General features: G+C 39.5%; 1 protein-coding gene and 1 long non-coding RNA gene across 2 annotated transcripts in view; both read left to right on the top strand.

Moving 5' to 3' along the window:
- Window positions 1-10,773: 10,773 nt before the first annotated feature.
- On the top strand, window positions 10,774-11,763 carry LOC117341625. Its single transcript, XR_004535680.1, has 3 exons — window positions 10,774-11,121; window positions 11,338-11,408; window positions 11,677-11,763. It is a non-coding gene; the product is annotated as an uncharacterized LOC117341625 (long non-coding RNA).
- A 10,213-nt stretch (window positions 11,764-21,976) lies between these two features.
- LOC117322466 (F-box/LRR-repeat protein 7-like) overlaps window positions 21,977-25,395 on the top strand; it is a 69,276-nt gene continuing 65,857 nt past the window's right edge. The window contains exons 1-2 of the mRNA XM_033877394.1: window positions 21,977-22,409; window positions 25,109-25,219. Of these exons, the coding sequence (XP_033733285.1) occupies window positions 22,382-22,409; window positions 25,109-25,219 (139 nt within the window). The 5' untranslated portion in view covers window positions 21,977-22,381. The remainder of the gene's footprint in view (window positions 22,410-25,108; window positions 25,220-25,395) is intronic.

Genomic DNA, 25,395 nt, shown 5'->3' with positions numbered 1-25,395 from the left:
GGTGCTTCCATTGTTTCTATTGATGTTTGTCCTCTGGGGTAAAATGATGGACCCATATCATGTTTCATCCATAGTGACAAATCTCTGAAGAAAGTTGACAGGATCTTCCTCAAAAAGGTTAAGATTAGCAGGCGATAATGTGCGCCTGGTTTGCTTCTGATCAACTGTCAGAAGTCTTGGTACCCATCGGGCCGAAAGCTTTCTCATTGTTAGATCCTCAGTCAAAATGGAATGTACTCTTTCCTGTGAAATGCCAACTCTACTGGCTATATATCTTTCTGTGACTCGTCTATTAGTCATAACAATATCATGAACTTCATTGACCATTTTTGGGGTTGCAACATTGACAGGCCTACCAGGACGGGGGTCATCCTCAAGGCTCTGTCGGCCACGCTTAAATGCTGCCACCCACCTTTTCTCTGTAGCATATGAAGGGGCATATTTTCTTAGTGTTGCTACCATATCATTCTGGATATCCTTAGGTATTAAACCTTTTTATGCAGATATTGCATCACTGCTCTTTCACCGATTTTGTCCATTTTCCAAAAGCCGCTTATCTTGTTTGTTTTAGAGTGCTACCTCGTCGATATAAACTAACCAACTGAGACCAGTCCTTGGTTACACGGCCCTATATAGTCAGAGAATAGTAGGACTTAAAAAGAACATCATTGAGTACCTCCTTCAATACGAGGCTCACTGCATAACAATCATCCCTCGTATGTTGAAAAATACAATATTTCCGGCAAAATTCAAATCTTTCAATATGAGACTCGCAACATATCGATCAGTCATCTTATGTACAGAAAAGATCGCGCATAGCACACGTACACTCTCATGATTCACATACATTCACGTTAACACGCACTCACGCTCACAGGTTTGATATTAATTTACAGAATTTAATTGATTGGGAAATGCAAATTTTACATCGCCATGGAATCGATAAACTAACTAAAGATAAATAGAAATACATCTCCGATTCCTTACTGAAGTACGAACCAATCCGCCCGACCCGGGATTCCTTACAAAAATACAAAAATAGTCTGCGTCTTATTTTCGAGATTTTACGGTAGAGTAATAGGTACGTTGGGACGTCCATGGTGCTATCTTTAGACGTGTTAGTTAGTTAATAGGTGTTTGTCCAGAGCAGACTTGATTGTGTACACAATCGATAACAATGATTAGCAGGCCAAACGACTTCCGTATATATCTTATCGGATCCGGACATTAGTCGAGCCCTTGCGGCTCGCGGTCCAAGGCCGGACAAGGAGACCGTGGATGACGTAGGACCGTCGGTTGGCTCGCGGTTCAAGGTTTAGCCGTAGGTCATCTGTTTATTAGGTAGCCTGTGGAACAGCGAAAAAGCATAAACAATTAACAGTTCAATGAAAAAAGATTGAAAATTAGAAATAAATAGACTAATTATATATTCAAAATAAACGCCCAAATGTAATAGTTCTAGATTTCAACAGACGCTCGAAACCCACGTGATCAGGTGCAAATTTAACAGTAATCCGACATACAATGAATATGGCCGTTGCGTTGAACTTAACACCTTCCACATTCAGATTATTACATCTAACTAAAATGATATTTCACGATGTCAATCAATTTTTTTTCTATTTCTCATAAAATTCTCATTATGTGGATTTTTTTCAATATGTATTTTGAAATAATAAAAGAGAATGTTTAAAGCAAAGAAAAAAATTAGTTTTCCGAGAACTCAAAATTCATGTTGCTTTGATTCTGACGTTCCTAAAATAACCTTAAAAATATGACCAATCAATGGATAATGCAGGAAATTCGCTGTCGAAGTATGACAAGTGTGCGTATAGTGTACATGTCTTGTACATCTCATTAGTATTGATGGTAATATTGTCCTCCCCCATCTTATGCTTGTCTATGTCATGATAATTACGAAAATGTTTGTACTGTTCCTTATATGCTTGTTTTGCATTTGGATGAAATAAAAAAACATAGTGGGATGTAAAATAAACACAATGTACTTTTCGAGGTATACCTGACCGCTTTGATATCTATAGTGACAGAAGTTGACAGGTAGGCGTGCTGCGCGTGATCCTAGTACATCTGTACTTAACATCGTCGATACCCATTACAATACACATTCTACACTAAGCTCAGCTTATCAATCACCCATGGATATCTGATGACCATAAGGCCGCGGTTTCTTTAACCTTTCGTACGTTTCATTGGAAAAACAATATCGTAATTAAGGGTGGAAATCTAAGCAAATAAACTGCTCTTAAATTCTGTAATGATTTCCTATTGTTTTTTAAAGTTTAAATTAGGAATATTGACATTTTAAAAAAGTTTAGGAGTGGGGCCAGTAGATTATGGTGGCTGATTTGTGCAATGTCTTTTTTCAGGACGAAAAGATGAAATTTAAGGTTTGTTAATTTTCGTCTTTACGGGGCGAAAACTCGAAATAACGAAATAGCACAAATCAGTCGCCGTAGTAGATGGATGTTTGTATAGATGCTGCGTTGGTCGGGACAGTAGATGGATGTTTGTATTTTCAATGCTCCATTGGTCGGGACACTATATGGATGTTTGTATATTCAATGTTCCACTGGTCGGGACAGTAGATGAAGGTTTGTATCTTCAATGCCCCATTGGTCGGGATGGAATGGGACGACAGTAGTCCCATAGGTAGAAAGTACGGAGTAAGGCCCTCCCTCCCCCCAACATTCTCCAGTGGACTCAATTTTAGGACCCTCCGTCGGTCTGACAGAACGCCTACAACTTCGCCGATCCGGCCACATTCGTCCGACATTTATTGTACCACCGAGCCTGTTCCTGATAAGTTAAAGTCTAATATAACCACGACGGAAATCACTCTCGGTACATTGTGACATTCAAGTTATCACTGTTCCAATGCATAAGCCTGCCTCGGCTAATTCACGTCACAAGAGCTTGGAATTTCCCCTCGAGGAGACCAGCGTTTAAATGAAGTGCCTTATTCGATTTTCCCGTTCATGATACTCTGACTCGTGATTATAATCCGTATATACTGCAGTAGAGCGCATCTGTTTTGTCTCAAATGGGATTAGTGGCTGTATATTTATACTTACAGACATGTTATTATCTTATGCCTATTGTGTGCACGTGAAAGCCATGTTTGTGTTGTTGATTTGTTACGTGATAATAACAGAAAGATGAAACCCAGCAGCTAAGTTCAACACACAATTTAATGATATATACAAAACTAAGAAAGTTGTAGAGATAGTTCTCAATTAAAATTGAGTGGTGTACAAGGTGGTGTACTAAAGCAACACTGTTAATTATTTATCTTATAACAGCTGTCCTTGAGAAATTTTTCCCTATCCGTTTCTCAAGAATTAAGAATGTTTATAAAATCCCACAGTTCACAGTCAAGGCAATTAATAATCCAACAGAATTCACACAGCTCTCCTTAACGGGTGTAAGGCAGTTCTCAGTATCAGGCAATTAATAAATCAATATAATTCATGTAGCTCTCCTTGATAATAGAAACCAGTTCTGAAAAACAATTTGTCTCTCGTGTTATTTATACTACATTATCAAATCTTTCAAGTTCATTCTCCAACCATCTCTTTTCTAGAATTCTCTAACACACATCTTGTAAACACCCACTTGTCAATAAACTTGTAAACAAAATATTATATAACACATCTCTCTTCAAGACGATTCCAGAAAACTATATTTACATATAAGGTTGCAAGAGTTTTATATCTATGTAATAGTTGTCTCCCTTTAACCACTTTTATATGTAACACACCATTCCTTAATAAAAAAAGTTTTCTTGAAAAGAAAATTTTCTTTAATTATCAAATCACATCTAAATTCTAGATAAAGCATCAGCAAATATATTGTCTTTACATTTGATGTGTTTGAGGCTAAAATCATACTCTTGCAAAGTCAAATTCTACCTGAGAATTCTCTGAATTTTGTCTTTCATTTTCCCAATTAATGTCAAAGGGTTGTGGTCTGTATAAACTACCACAGGTATGAAAGTAGTACAAATATAGACATCAAACTGATTCAGAGTTCACCATCAACAAAACGTTTGAACTGCCTACCGAAGTCTCGAGCAGTTAGAACTGGCGAGCTTGATAATATGGTTTCAGTTTCTCGTCTGACCAGACGAATTTTACAATTTTCTTAAACAAAGAAGGAAGTGGAGTTGCTACAAAAGAAAAATTCTGACAGAATTTTCTAAAATATCCAGCGATATCAAGAAATCTCATCAGCTCTTTCTAATTGCCAGGAGTTGAAAAATCTAAGATTTTTACTACTTTGGCCTTGATAAGTTTTACCTGCCTTGTCCTACAACATAACCTAAATATTCTACAGTTGCATGAAAAAATTCAAATTTAACCAAATTCACAGTCAATTTCATGATGATGAGTCTTTTAAAGAAGTAGCGAATCCCGCGCAGATGTTCTTCCCCCGTGTGTCGTGGTAGATAATGACACCATCCATGTATCTATCACAGCCTTCAAGGTCTGATATAACAATGTTCAGAAGTCGTTGGAAAGTTGGAAGTAGTTCTTTGTCGGATAGATGGCACATTTTGTAAATCCAAGTTCGCGAGCACGTCTGAATTCCGTAACTTAATACCACAGTTTACACTACCTCTTGTACACCACCACTGAACTCTACTTGACTAATATCAGCCAGACCTTCACATTGTGATGGTACAGAGGCCAAAGCAGCAACAAGTTGAGGGGTTTTGCCCTCCTCACTTTCTACATACGTTTTAAGCATATTGATATGAGTTTTCTCCCTGGAGTTTGTACAACATTGTTTAAGTCATCGACTCTTTTCTCTATCACATAAGGTCCAAAGTATCTAGCTTGCAAATGCTGACCTGGTATGTGTCACCTGGATCAAAATTTCTTGCTCGGGCATCTTTATCGTACCACGTTTTCATTTTTGTTTGAGTGGTTGCCAAATTTTCTTTGCCATTGCCCATGCCTTTGTTTACCTTGCTTAAAGTTAGACAAATTCTCCAAGATATTTACTTTTGAATCGTCATCTAAAATGTTATCCTTAAGGGTTTTCAAAGGACCAGGAACAGTGTGTCCAAACACAAGCTCAAAGGGAAACCAAGAGATTACTGTACAGACTCTCTAACATCAAACAACAACATGTGTATACCTTCTTCCCAATCTCTCTTGTTCTCAAAACAATAAGAATATGTGTCATCATGTTTTTCAAGTTCTGATGAAAACGAGACTCAGGATAGACTTATACTGCTTGATCTCAAAATGGTACATGACTTGTTGGAAAATACCAGACATAAAACTTGACCCTTGGTCAGATTGAATAGCTTTTGGAAGACCAATCAGTGTAAGAATTTAACTAAAGCTTTGACTATGTTTTGAGTTTTAATATTCCTGAGTGGAATGGCTTTATGGAAGCGTGTGGAAGTGTAACAGAGCACATGATTCTGTTAGCCATGGGTTATAAGCCACAGGAGGGTCATCTGAAGTCTGAAGAACTTCGTTCATGGATAAAGTCCAAAGGGGATGGTACCTCCAACGCTGATATGAAGCATGAACAAGAAGATGGAGCTTGTGCTTTGCCAATTCCCAAGGTTACAGTCACTCCACCCGTTAGGATTTCTACCTTCTCTGGGGAGGAAAAAGACACGTCCTACGATTTGTGGAAACACGAAGTAGAGTCCTTACTGCTTTCTCACGGGGAAGATGTTGTGGCCCACGCACTTAGAAGATCACTGAAGGGAAGAGCTGGAACAGTGGTAATGCATCTTGGGTTGACAGTCTCTGTGAGGGATATCCTTACTAAGATGGACAGGATCTTCGGCACCGTTGAGAAGGGAGAGGCACTGTTGGCCCAATTTCATATTGCACGCCAGAAGGAGGGTGAGGACGTTGCATCCTGGAGTTGCAGATTGGAAGATATTTTGAACAAGGCTGTGAAGAGGAGAGAAGTAGCACATACTGGAGATATGCTGCGGACCATGTTCTGGACGGGTTTGAGGAGGGATTTGAAGGACATAACCGGACACAAGTATGATGCCATACAGGACTTTGATCAGCTGGTGATAGCAGTACGCCAGGTAGAGCAAGACCTCAAGAAAAGAGAAGAGGAAACCCAGAAGGCTCCTCAAACAGATGCATTGAAAAAACCTAATCCATCTTGCATGACAACTCCCAGTGTTGAAGCATCAGATGATATCAAGGAGATGAAAGGAATGATCAAACAGCTGACTACTGACATGGCTAAGATGAAGAAGACTACGAAACAGTTTCAGAAGTTCAACTCAAAGCCTGGAACTACTAAGTCTTGGTCGAGCGAACAGGAACAACATCCTCAACAGCGACAGCAGTTTAACAGTCACCAGTCTGAATCAACACAACCCCATGAAGATGGACCGCTGTGTTGGCGCTGTGGACAGAGAGGTCATATCAAGCTAGGATGTCGTGTCAGGATAGATCATTTAAACGCACAGAAGCCTATGAAGAAGGGCAGTTCGTAGGCTATGAGACGAGAGCCCAGAGCTTTCAAGCTCAGAACAGAAGACATGTACCTGAAGAGTTGGTGGGTTCACCAAATGAGGCATCGGTATTTCTTGCCAAGAGTAATATTCAGGCTCTTCTGGACACAGGGTCCACTGTTTCGACGATTTCAGAACAGCATTACCAAAGATTCTTGTCGGATACGTGTGAACTCATGCCTGTGACAGATTTCCTAAATGTAGAGTGTGCTGATGGAAACCTCTTGCAGTACTCTGGCTATATAGAGACGGAAGTAGCTATACCTGGTCTTTGTGGCGAGACACTAACCTGCTTGTTATTGGTTGTACCAGACAGTAGTTATAACTCTACAGTTCCTTTGCTGCTTGGTACTAATGTACTTTTTCCCATGATGTATGCTTGTAGGAAAGAACACGGAGCAAGATTTCTACAGCAAGCGGATCTACATGCACCCTGGTACCTCGCATTTAGATGCTTATCCATACGGGAACGTGAGTTGGCTAGAAATGAGAATAGACTTGGACTTGTTCGATGTGCAGAAACCAACAGTATAGTAATGAAGCCTAACAGTTATATAACTGTTCAGGGATATGTGGACAAGGGGATTAATTATCATCAGACATGTGCTATGCTGCAACCTTCCAAGTTGTCCACTATTTCGTCGTTGTTGGATCTGACACCTGGAGTTATGGAATATGGTGGTAACAACAAATCAGTTTCCGTACACCTATCCAATGTCACAAGTAGGGCTTTGACAATTCATCCAAAAGCTGTGATTTGTGAGCTTCAACCAGTTATTATGGAGCAACTACCACATTCTGCTGATATCCAGGAAAAGAGTCCAAGTATTTATGACATCCTTGACTTTACTTCATCCAAGGATATGCCATTATCGCCGTATCAGCTTAGTGAGGGAATGGACCTTATACGTAAGTATGAAGATATTTTTTCAAAGCACGATGAGGATATCGGTCATTCTTCTAGGGTACAACATCGGATTGAGCTGGACAACAACACTCCTTTTAAGCAGCGACATAGAAGAATCCCACCTTCCATGTTAGATGAGGTTCGTGGACACCTTCAACAACTTCTCTCAGGAGGAATTATAAGGAAATCACACTCTCCATGGTCATCGAATATGGTCCTTGTAAGGAAAAAAAGATGGGAATTTAAGGATGTGTGTGGATTATCGACAGCTCAACAGTCGTACTGTGAAGGACTCCTATGCCTTACCGAGAATTGAAGAGATCTTAGATTGTTTGGGTGGCAATAAATTCTTCAGTGTGCTGGATATGAAAAGTGGTTATCACCAGGTGGAGATTGATGAGGAACACAAGGAGAGAACTGCATTCACTGTTGGACCATTGGGCTTCTTTGAATTCAATCGGATGCCATTCGGGTTATCAAATGCCCCAGCCACGTACCAACGGCTAATGGAGGAATGTCTCGGAGACTTGCACTTGAGGATATGCCTTATATATCTCGACGACCTCATCATATTTTCAGATACTTACCAAGAACATCTTCATCGACTGGATCAGGTATTCCAACGTCTTAGGGATTGTAACTTGAAGCTTTCCCCAAAGAAGTGTTGCTTCTTTAGAAACAGAGTCAAGTATGTAGGACACATTGTTTCGGAAACAGGTGTAGAAGCGGATCCAGATAAGGTAGCGAAGATCAGGGATTGGCCAGAACCTTCAACTCCTGAAGATGTTAGGAAATTCCTGGGCTTCGCAGGGTATTATCGTAAATTCGTACAGAACTTTGCTAGGATAGCGCGCCCCCTTACTAATTTGCTGCCATCTACCCAAAAGAAGCAGAAGACTAAGAAGCTGGAAAAAGTTCAATGGAAGTGGGGTTCTGAGGAAAGAAGATCATTCCAGGAATTAAAGGATGCTTTATCATCAACTCCGGTGTTAGGATTTGCCGACTACACTAAGCCATTTGAACTTCATACAGATGCCAGTGCTATGGGTTTAGGTGCAGTTTTGTACCAGGAGCATGAGGGAGAATGTCGTCCTATCGCCTTTGCCAGTCGCGGACTTACCAAAGCAGAAAGGAGTTATCCGGCTCATAAGCTAGAATTTCTAGCTTTGAAGTGGTCAATCACCGACAAGTTCCACGATTACTTGTACGGAAATCATTTTACAGTCTATACGGATAACAACCCATTAACATATGTTCTTTCGAAGGCTAAACTTGATGCTACAGGACATCGTTGGCTTTCGGCGTTAGCAGCATTTAATTTTGATATCCGCTATAAACCTGGAAAGTCGAATCTTGACGCGGACGCCTTGTCCAGGTACCCAGGCCTTGAAGTCAATCATACTACAGACATTCAACACATCACCAGAGAATGCGTGGACGCTGTATGTAACGCAATAGTTGAGGATTTGCCATACCTGGAGACCGTGTGTTTATCTACTGACATACTGGATGACATGGATACGGGACAAGATGTAGGGGGATATACACCTTCTCAGATGAGGAAACTGCAGCAGGAAGATGAAGATATAGCTGCCATATAACCTTATGTAAGGATTCGACAGAGACCTGCAAACCTAAAGGAAAAGAGCAGTGAAGTAAAGATGTACGCAAAGAACTTTGAAAACTTAACACTGATTAGGGGAGTATTGTATAGGAGGACGAATGAGGAAAGACCGTAGTTGGTATTACCTTTACGGCTTAGGCGCAAGGTACTCCAAGCCATGCACAATGATGTTGGTCATCCTGGACGTGATAGGACTACATCAACTATACTGGACAGATTCTATTGGCCAGGGATGCGCAAGGATATTGAGGAATGGGTCAAGTTGTGTGATCGCTGTACTCGAGCAAAGACACCCGCCAGAGCGCGTGCTCCGTTAGTCAGCATAGAGACCTCGCAGCCGATGGAACTTGTGTGCATTGATTACCTCACCCTGGAACCATCGAAAGGAAATTTCCAGTATCTTTTGGTCATCACCGACCATTTTACAAGATATGCACAAGCTGTACCTACGCGGAATATGTCTGCCCATACTACCGCGGATGCCCTTTTCAACAATTTCTTTGTACATTATGGTCTTCCAAGACGGATCCACTCTGATCAGGGTGCAAATTTTGAAGGAGAGGTCATAAGGGAACTGTGCTCTTTACTGGGAATAGAGAAGTCGAGAACTACCCCGTACCATCCTCAAGGAAACGGAATGTGCGAGAGATTTAATAGGACATTGATAGATATGCTTCGCACTCTTGACCCTGAGGAAAAGAGCCATTGGAAAACGTTCATTGGTCCTTTTACCCACGCATACAATTGTACAAAACATGAAACCACTGGATACTCACCATATTTTCTGATGTTTGGTCGTCAGCCAAGGTTACCAGCGGATGTTGCTTTTGGCGTTAGATATTCCGACGAGGAATCTACTTCACCTCCAAGCAATGCTTATGTGGAGGAGTTGCGGAAGCGTTTACGGCAAGCTTATCATTTAGCTTCGTCTAACGCTGGTCAAGCTCAGGGAAAACAGAAGAATGATTATGATTTGAGAGTACGTGGCGCCACTCTGGAACCAGGCGATCGAGTTCTTGTAAAAGTCTTAGCATTTCAGGGACGCCATAAGATTGCTGATCCTTGGGAGGAGGATGTATACGTTGTCGAATGCCAGCCTAATGCCGATATTCCAGTGTTCGTTATTCAACGGGAAGACGGTACTGGAAGAAAGCGTACCATACATCGGAACCACCTGCTCCCGATAGGATATTTGTTACCATCTACTGGAAGCACCCAGGTTCCGAAACGACCGAAGCCCATGCCAAGAAAGAGGAAGGTGACAGAACCAGACAAACCAGCTGCTATAGTTGATGTGGAAATGGAACCAGAGGATCAGAGTGATACCTCGTCAGTTGATATACACATTTCTGCACCAGATTTACCAGTTCTAGGTATTCCAGCTCAGGAGGATGACGATTCGGATAAAACTGACTGGGATGTTGAGGTTGAGGATGACGGTCCACCTCAAGACGTTGAGGAAGTACAACCTCAGACACCAGATGTGGAGCTTAGGAGGTCCCAACGTAATAGACAACCACCCGTAAGATTCACTTCTGGTGATTATATCATGTCGAATCAGGCGCCCGATTGGCAGCGTAGGGTAAGTTACCTGATGAGACTGGCAAACTCGGACGAGTTTTTGAAACTTCCGCCACACGTGGCAAATGCAGTTACGTCCCTTGTTGTTGGTAAAGACTGACGAGGACGTCATTTCAACATCAGGGGGGAGTATGTGGCAGTGAGTAAATAAAATATATGGTGAATAAAATATACTTTCGGTATATTACCAGAGTGGTAATATAAGTACTAATTATTTTGTACTTTGCAGTTATTTTATTACAGGTATCTCGATCTATTTTAATACATGTAGCCGTCAAACCTGTTTGTCCAGTTCACATGTCCACCTGAGTATGTTTCACCTGTATTGTATTGTCATGTTAATGTCTTGTCACGTGACTGCGTGTTCGTACGTGTACTTGTGAGTTTTATTTGTCACTCCCGCACTCGACATCAGAGGTAGCTGACGTACTTTATACATGCGACATATATGACAACATACAGTGTTAAATGCAGCAATATCCTAAAGTAAGTACACTGCAATAAGAATTATGAATTATGTAAAGTTATATGCTATCAATAACCTTTACGGAATTATATATTTTTCGGTTTGAGAAAGCTAAATTATTCTTTCTTTATTAGACGTATTTTGGGTGTGGTTCGTAATTCTGTTTTTGTGAGAACCAGTTTTTTAATAGTATTATGCGAATTTACTTATTTCGGATGTTCTATTTCTTTCTACAGATGAATTAAACATGTAGATGTCGGATCAGAATTGTTGATATTGTCATTAAGACCACTGTCGGATTGATAGGGTATGTACATTGTATTTTGCTAATATGTACGTTACGTAATTTAAAAATAATGTGTATGCACCAAGTTGATAAATTGTGTAATTTATCATAAACAGTAGTATATATGTATGCATTGTAAGCCGTAATGTTAATTGTAACCGTTATAGAGAATTTGTATTTAATGTGATAAAGTATATTTTTCATGAAGTGTACATGTATATCACGGACTACTTTCTAGCTTTTATCAAATGCGTACTAGTTCTAATATGTTGTATTTGTTTTATTGTAGGGTCTTATTCGTAATAGAAATAAAGAGTGCTTAAACGGAAACAACAGTATTGCTGTTTTAATTCAATGTAGCACCGACCCGGCTACAGAAGCACACATAATAGTCAAAAGATATTCATTCCCAGACTTGGTTTTGGGTAGAGGACCTACACAGTCTATAATGACCCTACTAAAAGATTCCTCAAAAGCAGGAATGGGGTGCAAAGATGATATAGGGATGTTCTGATAAGGTTTCCCTACCACCTGACACGTATGACAAGAGGCACATTTACAAAACTTAATTCTACACCCTGAAGCAAAACACTAACACCACAAGAAGTCCTCTCAGACAAAGGCACAACGCCATCTAATATCAAACAAGAATTCCACGGAAGTGGAGGTGTCGCCTGTGTATGCGAATAATTAAAGGGTCATAACTCTTTAAAATTAGGACTTGAATAAAAAAAAAAAACAATAACAAACTTGTCCACAGTATTATGGTAACGAACATTCTATTTTCGCAAAAAAAATTAAAGGGCTATAACTCTTTTAAAAAGGTCCGAATAAATTTGGTTAACGAACTTGTCCACAGTATTATGGTAACGAACCTTCCCATGAAGTTTCAAATTAATCCTGTAATAATTATTCAAGTTATTGAGTGGAAACCATTTTCGCAAAAAATTAAAGGGCTATAACTCTTTTAAAAAGGTGCGAATAATTTTGGTTATCGAACTTGTCCGAGCTATCATGGTAATGAACCTTCCCATGAAGTTTCGAATTAATCCGTTCTAAACTACTAAAGTTATCGCACGGAAACCATTTTCCGGACGACGCCGACGCCGCCGCCGAAAAGTAATACCTATATGTCTCCTTTTTCAAAGGCGACACAAAAATGGAAAGCTCATGTATCACGTAAAATCACCGACAAGTGAAACTAATCCTTCAGAAAGGAAGGGAGAGTACTTCCCCAATACACTATCAGACTCTGAGCTTTTAACCTGAATAGACAGTTTAGACTCGTCCACGATATCATTATGTTTCTGACTAGGCTAACATAGCTAACATGGAACGAACCGACTGTTTTGGTCTTAGAATATTTCCAGTAGTAATATTCTGTGATGCACACATGACAATTTTCAATGTAAAAAGTTTTAGAAATTTTAAGCAATAATTGTATCTAACAAAGAATAACAAAGAGTCCGCACTTTCTTGCTAGACTTCCAGTTATTATTTCAATTAATATTCTATATTCAAATTACCGCAACTGAGCCTTCCGAAGTGTATGTAAACATAAATATGATCGGTTCAGTATCACTTCATTCAATAAACTTTATCAATGAACGTTCAAGTCAGCACAAATAGTCTTCTATCTTACCTGAAAAGTCCATTATATCCTTATTTAAAGATGTAAGTGGCATAAGAAGACCAAAATTAGCTGATATAAACACTTATAAACGAACTTACCTTTCAAATTGTTCCCGCAAAACAAACTATCTCCTCTCTATCGCCGAGCGTCTGCTTCCACTTGGCAACCATGACACCTTGTCGATTTCCGGCCTAATCTCGAACCAACTCCAACTGTCCGACAGATATTTCTACTAAAATACTATAGAACTTCAACTACACATTTAATTTTATAACAAAATATCTGTTGTATGAGAATTCTCTCGATTTTAGCTCTTGAAATCAGTTTATTTATGTTTCTTATTCATAAAACCCGCGATATCTCGAAACCGCGATTTCCGGTTTACACTTACTTCCGTTTTAGAGGGGCAAAAACAGATTAAAAGCCTCCGGCCGATCTTTGCCGAGCGCGCTTCGCGCGCTGAGGCTTAAAAAAAAAACCGAGGAGTTCCGGATGATGTAGTTGCCATTTTTGTTTTAAACGTCTGGGGGCGAACCTAATAACTACTTCCGGTACGGAATCCGGAAAGAACACAAAGTACGGAAAAAGTTAACTACTTTTATATAATGTAACAGATTAAGCTTCAATATAGTAAGATTAACAAAACTTTAATATTTGACAGAGTTAAGATTGTACATACACGTAAATGGTACATTTGAAAATGCATCTTTAGTTTGCAAAAAACATAACAAAAACAACAACAACAACAACAACAACAACAACAAAAAACAACAACAACAACAAAATATAACAAAAAAAACCAGCGCCATTAGAGATGAAAACTGATAATAATCAGTGTAAATAAGTGAGTAAAATCAGAACTGGTCAAAGAAGTGGAATGTCAGACCCCGATCTTATCCCATGAGAAAGCATTACATACATTCAAATATTTGTTCATATTTTTCAATTATCCTCTCATCATTAAACAAAATTGATCGATTTTATTGTGTATCTCTTGTTTCGTCAACGTCCTTTAATGTTAAATGAAAAAAGCGACAAAAAAAAACAAAACAAAAACAAAACTATAAAACGTTCTAAAACAAGGTAATAAGTGGAAGCTAATCTAATCACAGATTTTACTCCTTGTTTGATATAAAATGTCCAAATAATTTACAACAGATAACTGAATAATTCATATCCCGTTGGACATGTTAAAAGAGTAAAAGTTCACATCCACATCTGTATTCGGCGTACTTAAGTTTAGATCTAACAAATAAACAGCAATTTCAGGGAAGATATTTTAACAAGTTAAAATAACAACCATAAAACACCCATAAATGGTCTACCTCAGTCAGTACAGAGATGACACGAGGTATGTTAATCTTGTTCAATGGTTGTCCGAAGGGACACATACAGTGAATGGAACAATCGGAACCCCTCGATCCGTGTAGGCGTAATAAAGATTCGTGTCCCCTCCCCCTCCCACCTACACCCACACATTCCTACCACACGAGTCTGAGGATAAACACAATAAAAATGTCAGTATACATTTCACATCCTTGAGAAGTGACACCGGTTGCAGTAGCTCTGTACGACTTACCTCCCTTTCTCCTGTTACTAGCGGAAATACACTGTCCCATATCTCCATTTCTGCCTGATCCCGATAATAACTCGACAAATCATATAAATAATACGGCGCGGACCAAGCCCACTAGCGGATCCGGGGGGAAGGGTATGAGGAAAATTGTTGTATAGCATTGAAAAAAACGCCTATGCCTAACGCCCCCCCCCCCCCCCCCGCTTATCGTTTTGCTATAATCATTTCATTTTCCGAAGTTTTGGCCCCCAGACCCCTCGCCAAAAAAAATTCGGCTCGCTTCTACGGCGCTCGCATTACCACTAAATTACTGGACCCCGTGTGCACGTGTGGCGCGTGGTACACGATAACTCAGAAGACTGCATCGTGAAAATTGTACTAATGCAGCCTCAGGATGAGGACCCCGAGGCGGTGTCTAGTTCGACACCCGGGTTTGTCTTTGTTCATGAGGCTGATGTCACAGACCGCCATTAATTGTCACAGTTTTGTGTGCAAGACATTTTACCATCATTGCTCTGGATAGTAATCACTGGACACCACATATGTGGTTCAATGAGGTAGTCACCAGCTACTTCAACAGGTTGATAAACATGATACACAAACAATAAACATGTTTATTTCTGGTGAATTCTGTACTGGATCATTAGATATTGGTTTGTGATGTCAGTAAACCTCTGGGAAATCCGCTCTAAACAATGATGGAAACAGAACAATGACATATATATATATATAGCAAACTAAGTCAGCTACATGTGGAGAACATATTGTGAACGAACTCCCACTCCTTAAACCCAACTACATGAGGGGACATTGACAGCTAGCTTATCAGAAAGTCCTTTGATTCAATACTCCGCGTGTATTACTCGTCTTTTCTGTCAATACGGATCAGGTTGGCGACCTTCCGGTACGCCCAAGGTCAAATTGGAACTATCGCTCTCCTAGATAAATAAATCGTTGTGTCTATTATCATTCCCGAATGAATGTCACTCGGAAACCCTCAAATGTCATCTGTGTCAAACTAATTAACTGATAATTTATTACAGAATTATCAGTATTATATTCATATATAAACACGCATACAATGCATTTTAATTACAATATAACTTTTCTAACATTTGATATAAAGTAATGGCGAATATTGTAAGTAATGCAATTGAAGAAAGAAGAACATAAATGCCGAGCTGAAGATTTTTACACACACATTTCATTTGAATTATCTCCCTTCTTCCATGTTTCGTTTTTAACGGTGTATTGTCAGTGACATATTTCTTCGTTCGAACGATATACAAAGCCTGATTGATATGTTGTGAGCCTCATATAAAGGATTTGAATTTTGCCGGATATGTTGTATCATTTTTCAACATAATCCCCTGCAGGATCTATACACTATTGTCAGCGGTGTTTAAGGGCCTCAATGCCACTTTTATAGAACTCCTTTTCTTGGCTGTCCAGAAAGTCATCCACTGCATGTATGACGTCATCATCGGACTATAAAGTGGTTGCCTGAAATAGCTGTTTTCAGTTTTGGTAATAGATGAAAGTCTGATGGAGCGAGATCAGGTGAATAAGGCGGATGCTCAATCAATTCAAAGCCACAATCGTGAATGGCAGCCATGGCAATGACAGACTTGTGAACAGGAGCATTGTCCTGATGGAATAACACACCTTTAGTGAGCTTTCCGCGGCTCTTAAGTTTAATATTTTCCTGTAACTGCCTCAGAAGTGAAGCAAAGTATGTGTCATTGATTGTTTGTCCCTTTTATAGATAATCTATCTGCAGAATACCATTGCATCTCAGAAAACCGAGGCCATAACCTTCCCAGCTGATGGAACAGTCTTTACCTCTTTGCCGGGGGAGGCTAGGGTGCTTCCATTGTTTCAAATGTTGATTTGTTCCGGGGTAAAATGATGGACCCGTGTTTCATCCATAGTGACGAATCTCTGAAGAAAGTTTGCAGGATCTTCCTCAAAAGGTTAAGATTAGTACGCGATAATGTGCGCCTGCTGTGCGTCCCATCACCTGTCAGAAGTCTTGGTACCCATCGGGCCGAAAGATTTCTCATTGCACGATCCTTGGTCAAAATGGAATGTACATCTTTCCTGTGAAACGCCAACTCTACTGATTATACATCTTTCTGTGACTCGTCTGTCAGTCATAACAATATGAACTTTATTAACCATTTCTGTGGTTGCAACATTGACACACCTTCCAGGACGGGGGTCATCCTCAAGGCTCTGTCGGCAGCGCTTAAATTCCTCCACCCACCTTTTCAGTGTAGCATATGAAGGGCCATCTTTCCCTAGTGTTGCTACCATATCATTATGAATACCCTTAGGTGTTAAACATTTTTTATGTAAATATTGGATCACTGCTCTTTCACCGATTTTGTCCATTTCGCAAACACCGCTTGTCTTGTTTACTTTAGAGTGCTACCTGGTTGATATAAACGAACCAAATGAGACCAGTCCTTGGGTACACGGCCCTATATAGTCAGAGAATACAGTGTAGTAGGACTTAAAAGAATATCTTTCAATACGAGGCCCACAACATATCAAATGTCTCTCGTATATGAGTTGTGCAGTATTTTATAAAACTGATAAATAAAAAGAGCTTACACTCATATTGATGACTAAATGACATAGAATAAATATATCATATTTGTTTAGAAAATCCGAAAACCTCTGTCGCCGTGCGTCCGCACCGGAGTCTTTCGTCACTCCTCCTCAGCTTCATTTGGATATCACGTGACACCACAGAAAACTGTTAACAGATCACAGCTGACAGGTGACGTAATGGCGGGAGGAATGGTTTACGATTTTACAGTATCGCAGAAAACCGTCTTTAACAATGATTAATATATAGGACATTGGCTTAGCTCTAAGATTGTGTTGAATAAAGGTAGAAAGAGAGTATTTGATCTCAAAATAGACATTAAATACAGGAATTGTTTTTTTAACGGGAAAACGGAAGACGCCTCTTTGCAGCACATCAAGTAAACTCATAATAGTTGTGGCCACCGGTTTGTTATTTCGACGTCTCGTTTGTCGATATTTTACAGATATCAATAATTGTCACGTTTTCACTTACGTAAGAATACGAAATTAGATCTTCTAAGAACAGTTGATCTTTAGACACCATAGAATTGATACACCGGAAGTATGTGAGAGTAGTCTAACACAAAATCGGCGAAAGTTTTCCGGATATAATTCATTTAAAGTTTATCAACTCATTTTTAGTTGTACATCTCTCGACATTACTTGAGGTGACCATATTATAAAACACCATACGTGGAGTGTTGTCTATATCAGAGACACATATACACAATCTTTGTCTATATATAGGTATGTAGGTATATTCTTCTTTAATCAGGTATATCACAGAATTCATCAATCTGGTAGTGGACTTATTGATAACAGCCAATTCACACACAGGACTAACGAGACAGGCGTCCTCCCATGAATTATAGAACACGCTATATACGGGCGTGAGAATCAGCATACTTCCGCTACATGTTAAGGTAGTATTAGAAGCGAGCATTTACTGACCTCTGTGACCCCTTACTCTCCGTAGCCATTGGATCATGGGGGAATGAGTTAGGCTAGGAAGGGATGAATCTCTAACGATGGACCCCTTAACACAAGACATGATAAACTCTAGAACTGAATCTCAAAACCTCATGTTCTTTTTGTTACTTAAACCATACACGATTGATTTACACGGTTGTGAATTTTACTGTCCTCTGCAATGCCTACCAGTCTTGGTTACCAATGAATTAAGCGTACAAGATTTGACAAGTTACAGAAGATTCATCAAATTTTGAATAAATCTCGTGAAAAATGATAGGTATCCCTAAAAAGAGGAAATATATTAAGGTATAAAATCTTATCAAAATTGCTCACTCAAAATGTTCTACTAGCGTTCGGGCTATAACTGATCTTCCTCAAGGAAATAGTGTTTCCTCTCTTACATTCTAGTGTTACATGGTTGCCCTCCATCTTCAAATATTTCAATTTCTGCTCAAGTTGCATGGATTCAACGAACATCCAGATTAACATCAATCTATGCATATGAAAACAATATACAGTACTAGTGCACAACATGAAAATAAGCTGTCCGCTTAGACCTGTTCGATCCTGTAGGCCTAACCCATGCGTGCAGTAGGTCTATGTTGGGGGAAAATCACAAAAGGCTAAATTTCCAGGAATAGTTCCGAGTCAGAAATAACATACATGAGATTTTCAGCAAAAACATGTGTAAAAATCCCTAATTCCAACCCTAGAATGATGTCTGAATCTATATATACCATCCCGATCCTGTAAATATAGTGGACAGTGGGTTGGGGATTAAGCATCATCGTGTCAAGTCCCTGTGTGACAGGCGCTCGAAATATAATTATTTTTGGTCGAATGAACTTCCTTATGTACATTGATTCAAATAGAAAATAAACGAAGCATCAGTTGTAGAGCTCGTATCACGGTCACATGGCTGCTCAGTTTGTATCGAAGCGGGAGAACACAGTCTAGTCATTATTCTTCCGCGCAGCTGGCTGGGCGTTTTTAAAAGAAATCTTTAAATTTAACGACAAACTTAATACTTCAATTAAATCATGCTTATTTATATACATATTGTTTTATGGTAAATGTGTTGCATAATCGTGTTTTAGTCTTTATGATATTGTTTGGTCATCATCTAATGACGAACTATTTCTTTTAACAAAAACTATTAGACTTGCACAAGTTATAGTAACTGAAGACGTGTACCTCTTCAATTTATAAATAAAACAACGTGTTAACTGAATGTAAGGATTGAATTTTGCTTTGTTCGAATTCAAGGGGCGATGAATCGAGTTTCTTCGCAGTTAATCAAATTTGTCTCAAGAGCCACTTAAGTTGTTTCAAACGATTGCTGCGGACCTACAGTTTTTTTCTTTGATGGATCACACACGTGTGGCATTGCCGCCAGATTTTAACCGTTTTCAGAGTGTTCGTTATGCATGTCGTTTTGTGTCGTTGTTTCGTTCTTTCTCACTATCCTGTGTCTGTGTAAATGTAGGGCGTGGGGAATCTAAGGTCAACACAGACTAACAGATTAACTCTACCCCAGAATCTGAACTACGCCGTCCGAATGATACATAAATATTTTATTTCGCTCTATATGGAAACAAAGGGCGTTATGGATTTTTTTCCCCGCTGTAACATAACTGACCTGTCGAGGTGGTCTGGTTTGGGATTTGATATAGGAGAAGTAGGATTAATACATTGTTGTTCTATTGTGAATCTTTGGTAAGTAGATTGATCAAAATATGTTTTCATCAAATTATCCAACAATTGTTAAAATCATATTTGATTATTCCACGGACATTTGTAGTTTTATACTAAATAATAAAATTAGTAAATAATAAAAACCTACTTAATGTCTTTATTAAAGACCTATTTCAGATTTTCTCATCTTTATTATTTAGTGTTAAACTACAAATGCCTGTGATCATTCTTATTTTTCATATAAAGCGTAGTGATCTTATTTCTAATTCGCTCCATCGGCTGATTGATATTTGACAGACAAGGAATTTTTTAGAACGTAAGGTAAGAATTTCTAATGACACTTGACAACACTTTTTTTGTCATTTTTGGAGAGAAAATTAAAAAAAAAAAAAAACAGTTTTTTATGTTACATAATTTTACCGAAATGTCCTCCAACCATGATGATAAACAAAACTTCCAATGTACAAATGTGTATTGTAAGTAGGATTCGGCCCGCACGGTCTATGGCCGTAAGGAGGTAAGTTTCCCTCTAAACATTTCCTGAATCGGCGATACAAATGGCGGTATAATATTGCGATTATACATGTAAGTGCATTCATTAAAACCTCGATTAATTAGTTTGAAATTATCTTGTGTGATAAACATATTGAAATATAGGCCATAGACACATCTACCTTCATATCAAAACGTATAAATAGAACACGTGTTAATTTAATTAATTAAATATAAAAATAATGTGAGCATAGATTCTGAACTCCCTAAGCATATCGGATGTTATTGATGAAAGCAGTAGTATACAGATATTACTTATACAGTTAAATAATGACGTACCATAGAAACAAGTGTATATATTGCATGATCATATCTTGAATTGCATTCCTGAGACTTGCATACTTGATTCAAATCGTGATATACTTTAATTGATATTTTTTGTCTATCAAATCGTGTTACATTTTGGTGACCTTATAATCATGTTATATTTTGATGTCTTCCAAATCATGTTATATTTGATGTCCCCCAAATCGTGTTATATTTGATGTCCCCCAAATCGTGTTATATTTTGATGTCTTCCAAATCATGTTATATTTGATGTCCCTCAAATCATGTTATATTTTGATGTCTTCCAAATCGTGTTATATTTTGATGCCTTCCAAATCGTGTTATGTTTTGATGTCTTCCAAATCATGTTATATTTGATGTCCCTCAAATCATGTTATATTTGATGTCTTCCAAATCATGTTATATTTGATGTCCCCCAAATCATGTTATATTTGATGTCCCCCAAATCATGTTATATTTGATGTCCCTCAAATCGAGTTATATTTTGATGTCTTCCAAATCGAGTTATATTTTGATGTCTTCCAAATCGTGTTATATTTTGATGTCCCCCAAATCGAGTTATATTTTGATGTCTTCCAAATCATGTTACATTTGATGTCCCCCAAATCATGTTATATTTGATGTCTTCCAAATCATATTATATTTTGTTGTCCCTCAAATCATGTTATATTTGATGTCTTCCAAATCATATTATATTTGATGTCCCCCAGATCGTGTTATATTTTGTTGTCCCTCAAATCATGTTATATTTTGATGTTTCCTAAATTACGTTAGCTTGGAGTCTGTCATATCTCCTTTTTGTGTCGACATTGAATTCGATTTCATCCTTACGTTTTCACACTGAAGTAAATTCTATCCTTGTGTATTGTCGGGATGACATTGTTTGTCTTTGTCGGATAACATTGTGATGTCCCCACTCTCGGAGATATTTAACACCAAGTCAAACTAACACCTTGGCGAGGGTCGGGGCATAAATACACATTAAAGCTAACCATCACGCCAAAGTAAGTGTTGATAAAAAAGTGAACGTTTCTAATTCATTAAACCTCAGTCTTTGCCAAGTGCACAAAGTATGCGTGTAACCTGGCTATTGACAGTCATTGAACTCGAACACTTACTGGTGTGTACTTTGTTCGGGTAGAGCGCGCCCTTAGTTGTGGGATTAACATAGCCTTAAACGTGCCCCTGATTGACATAAGTTATTAAACATTTACGTTTAAATATTTTACAGGTAATAAACTTACCTGCTTGTTATCTACAGACGGTACCGGTCAATTTTGGACCTGGTTATGTTAATATTGAAGTAACGCCGACTGAAATATTTGAGAAAGAGTTCTGTCTGATCGCCGAGGAGGGTTAGTTCTTGACACGTATTAACAGTTTTTGATTTCTTCCACTTTAGGAAGAGCAACCCATCGAGATATCGCGTATGAGTGAAGATGATATATGTTCCGGTCAGTGTCCGGAACTTGCATTAGTATCTACTCGGGTAATAACTAATAATGTGACCTCAACAGACGGACCGGATTATCAGCAGGATATTGGATTATCAAGGATACGCCAGAGTCGGCCAGTATGACGTCAAATTGTGTTTTAGGTTCAAAAGAAATGTACGTGTTTTCAAAATTTGTGTTTTCCTAATTGGATTATTGAAGATACACGTGTACATATAGCTATGACGTCATGGGGGCGGCGAATGGAAAAGTCATCCGTAAGTACACGTTTTAATTATATGTCGAAGAAAAGTTTTGTTATTTTTCCAAACTGACATTTTATCAATATTTTATAAGCTTGGTCTTGGCTTGAGGTCTGGTCCGGAAATAGCTGCCCTTCCCCCTTACCTGACATTAGATCATTAACTTCAGTACAAAATGTCACATCGTTTTTTTATGGAGTGACATTTCGTCAGGGATGTTTTATTAACCCTACACACCCCGAGACAAATTGTTTCATCACGCTGTTGGGCGTCGTTGATGTCAGTATGGAAGTTAGGATACATTTTAATTAACACGATACCGCGTTATAAACGGCAATACAGTGGCGATGAAGTGGCGTGTGCGGGTCAAATCTCATTCATTTTAACTGTGAAATAAAAACCACAGTATCAACAAGCAAGGGCAAAAGTTCAGTTCGCGCGTTAGAATTAATACTCAGTCTACTGAACTCGAGTCAAAAAAATATTCCTATATGAAAAGTGTATGTTTGGATGTGATTGTCGCGGTGGTTCCGGCTACAGTGAAAGTCGCGGTGGTTCCGGCTACAGTGATTGCCGCGGTGGTTCCGGCTAGAGATTGTCGCCGTGGTTCCGGCTACAGTGATTGTCGCGGTGGTTCCGGCTACAGTGATTGTCGTGGTGGTTCCGGCTACAGTGATTGTCGCGGTGGTTCCGGCTACAGTGATTGTCGCGGTGGTTCCGGCTAGAGATTGTCGCGGTGGTTCCGGCTACAGTAAAAGTCGCGGTGGTTCCGGCTAGAGATTGTCGCGGTGGTTCCGGCTACAGTAAAAGTCGCGGTGGTTCCGGCTACAGTGATTGTCGTGGTGGTTCCGGCTACAGTGATTGTCGCGGTGGTTCCGGCTACAGTGAAAGTCGCGGTGGTTCCGGCTAGAGATTGTCGCGGTGGTTCCGGCTACAGTAAAAGTCGCGGTGGTTCCGGCTAGAGATTGTCGCGGTGGTTCCGTCTACAGTAAAAGTCGCGGTGGTTCCGGCTACAGTGATTGTCGTGGTGGTTCCGGCTAGAGATTGTCGCGGTGGTTCCGTCTACAGTAAAAGTCGCGGTGGTTCCGGCTACAGTGATTGTCGTGGTGGTTCCGGCTACAGTGATTGTCGTGGTGGTTCCGGCTACAGTGAATGTGGCGGTGGTTCCGGCTACAGTGATTGTCGCGGTGGTTCCGGCTAGAGATTGTCGCGGTGATTTTGACTAGAGATTGTCGCGGTGGTTTTGACTAGATACTGTCGCGATGGTTTTGACTAGAGATCGTCGCGTTGGTTTTGACTAGAGATCGTCGCGGTGGTTTTGACTAGATTGTCGCGGTGGTTTTGGCTAGAGATTGTCGCGGTGGTTTTAGCTAGAGGTTGTCGTGGTGGTTTTGGTTAGAGGTTGTCGTGGTGGTTCCGGCTACAGTGATTGTCGCGATGGTTTTAGCTAGAGACTGTCGCGGTGGTTTTAGCTAGAGATTGTCCCGGTGGTTTTGACTAGAGATTGTCGCGGTGGTTTTGACTAGAGACTGTCGCGGTGGTTTTGACTAGAGGTTGTCGTGGTGGTTTTGACTAGAGATTGTCGTGGTGGTTTTGACTAGAGGTTGTCGTGGTGGTTTTGACTAGAGGTTGTCGTGGTGGTTTTGACTAGAGGTTGTCGTGGTGGTTTTGACTAGAGGTTGTCGTGGTGGTTTTGACTAGAGATTGTCGCGGTGGTTTTGACTAGAGGTTGTCGTGGTGGTTTTGACTAGATGTTGTCCCGGTGGTTTTGACTAGACATTGTCGTGGTGGTTTAAGCTAGATGTTGTCGTGGTGGTTTTGACTAGAGGTTGTCGTGGTGGTTTTGACTAGAGATTGTCGTGGTGGTTTTGACTAGAGGTTGTCGTGGTGGTTTTGACTAGATGTTGTCCCGGTGGTTTTGACTAGACATTGTCGTGGTGGTTTAAGCTAGATGTTGTCGTGGTGGTTTTGACTAGAGATTGTCGTGGTGGTTTTGACTAGAGGTTGTCGTGGTGGTTTTGACTAGAGATTGTCGTGGTGGTTTTGACTAGAGGTTGTCGTGGTGGTTTTGACTAGATACTGTCACCTAGATATATGTTACCTTCTGCTTTGTTTGATATCGAAGAACTGGCATGTCATATATTACAATGTACATATTGATATATGAAGATTGGTAGGCCCCGAATATGTATACTGCCTTCATGGGAGTATTATAGGCCCAACTAATGTATCAATATAAAAAGATGAAGTTGCATGATGCTATCAATATCTCAGAAGATTAATACGTCCTGATTATGCACTATTTTACCAAATAAAGTGTCATGTGCTATTGATATATGAATACATGAAGGTCCTCAGTATGTACATGTGTAATGCGAGGCACCATAAACGTGACTGTAGACTAGTATAGGCCCTAGTTATGTATACCATGTTACTGGATGGATAATGTCTTTGATATTAACACTGTATAATAAGTTATGGGATGTTAGTCACCTTGGAATAATTGTGTAGGCCCTACTAATGCACATCATCTGATATTGCTGTAGCGTTATATGACGTTTGTCCCCTGGACTGGCCCTGAGTATGTATAGTTTGTTTTAAAATGACGTTTCGGGGAGATTGATAAAGTCGTTTAATGATTTACGTTTCATTGTAGATTTTATATTTACTAAAATCCCACCCTTTAACCTACGAACCTGTTTAATTGACTACAGATTCGGGCCCACAGTTCTCGGACAACAAGCCGGATTTTGCGATTGTAAATTTGAAAATCTCGACGAAACCTTTCGGGCCGATTTACCCGTCAACAATGACAGTGCTTGGAGGTAAGTGTATGGTGGGATGTCAATATGCCAAAATGATCCAAACCAGGCAGTCAAAACACCTGTACAAATAAAATATTATATTAAAACTAGCCAAAGTGTCTGAAGAGTTAACGTTGTCAAACTCTCTGAGCTTATAAAACACCATACATACAATGTATCTGAAATGGTCAACGTAA

Source organism: Pecten maximus, chromosome 2, assembly GCF_902652985.1.
Source record: "Pecten maximus chromosome 2, xPecMax1.1, whole genome shotgun sequence".
Taxonomy (NCBI): Eukaryota; Metazoa; Mollusca; class Bivalvia; order Pectinida; family Pectinidae; genus Pecten; species Pecten maximus.
The sequence above is the reverse complement of the archived record's forward strand: the minus strand, read 5'-3'. Positions and strand labels throughout refer to the sequence as shown.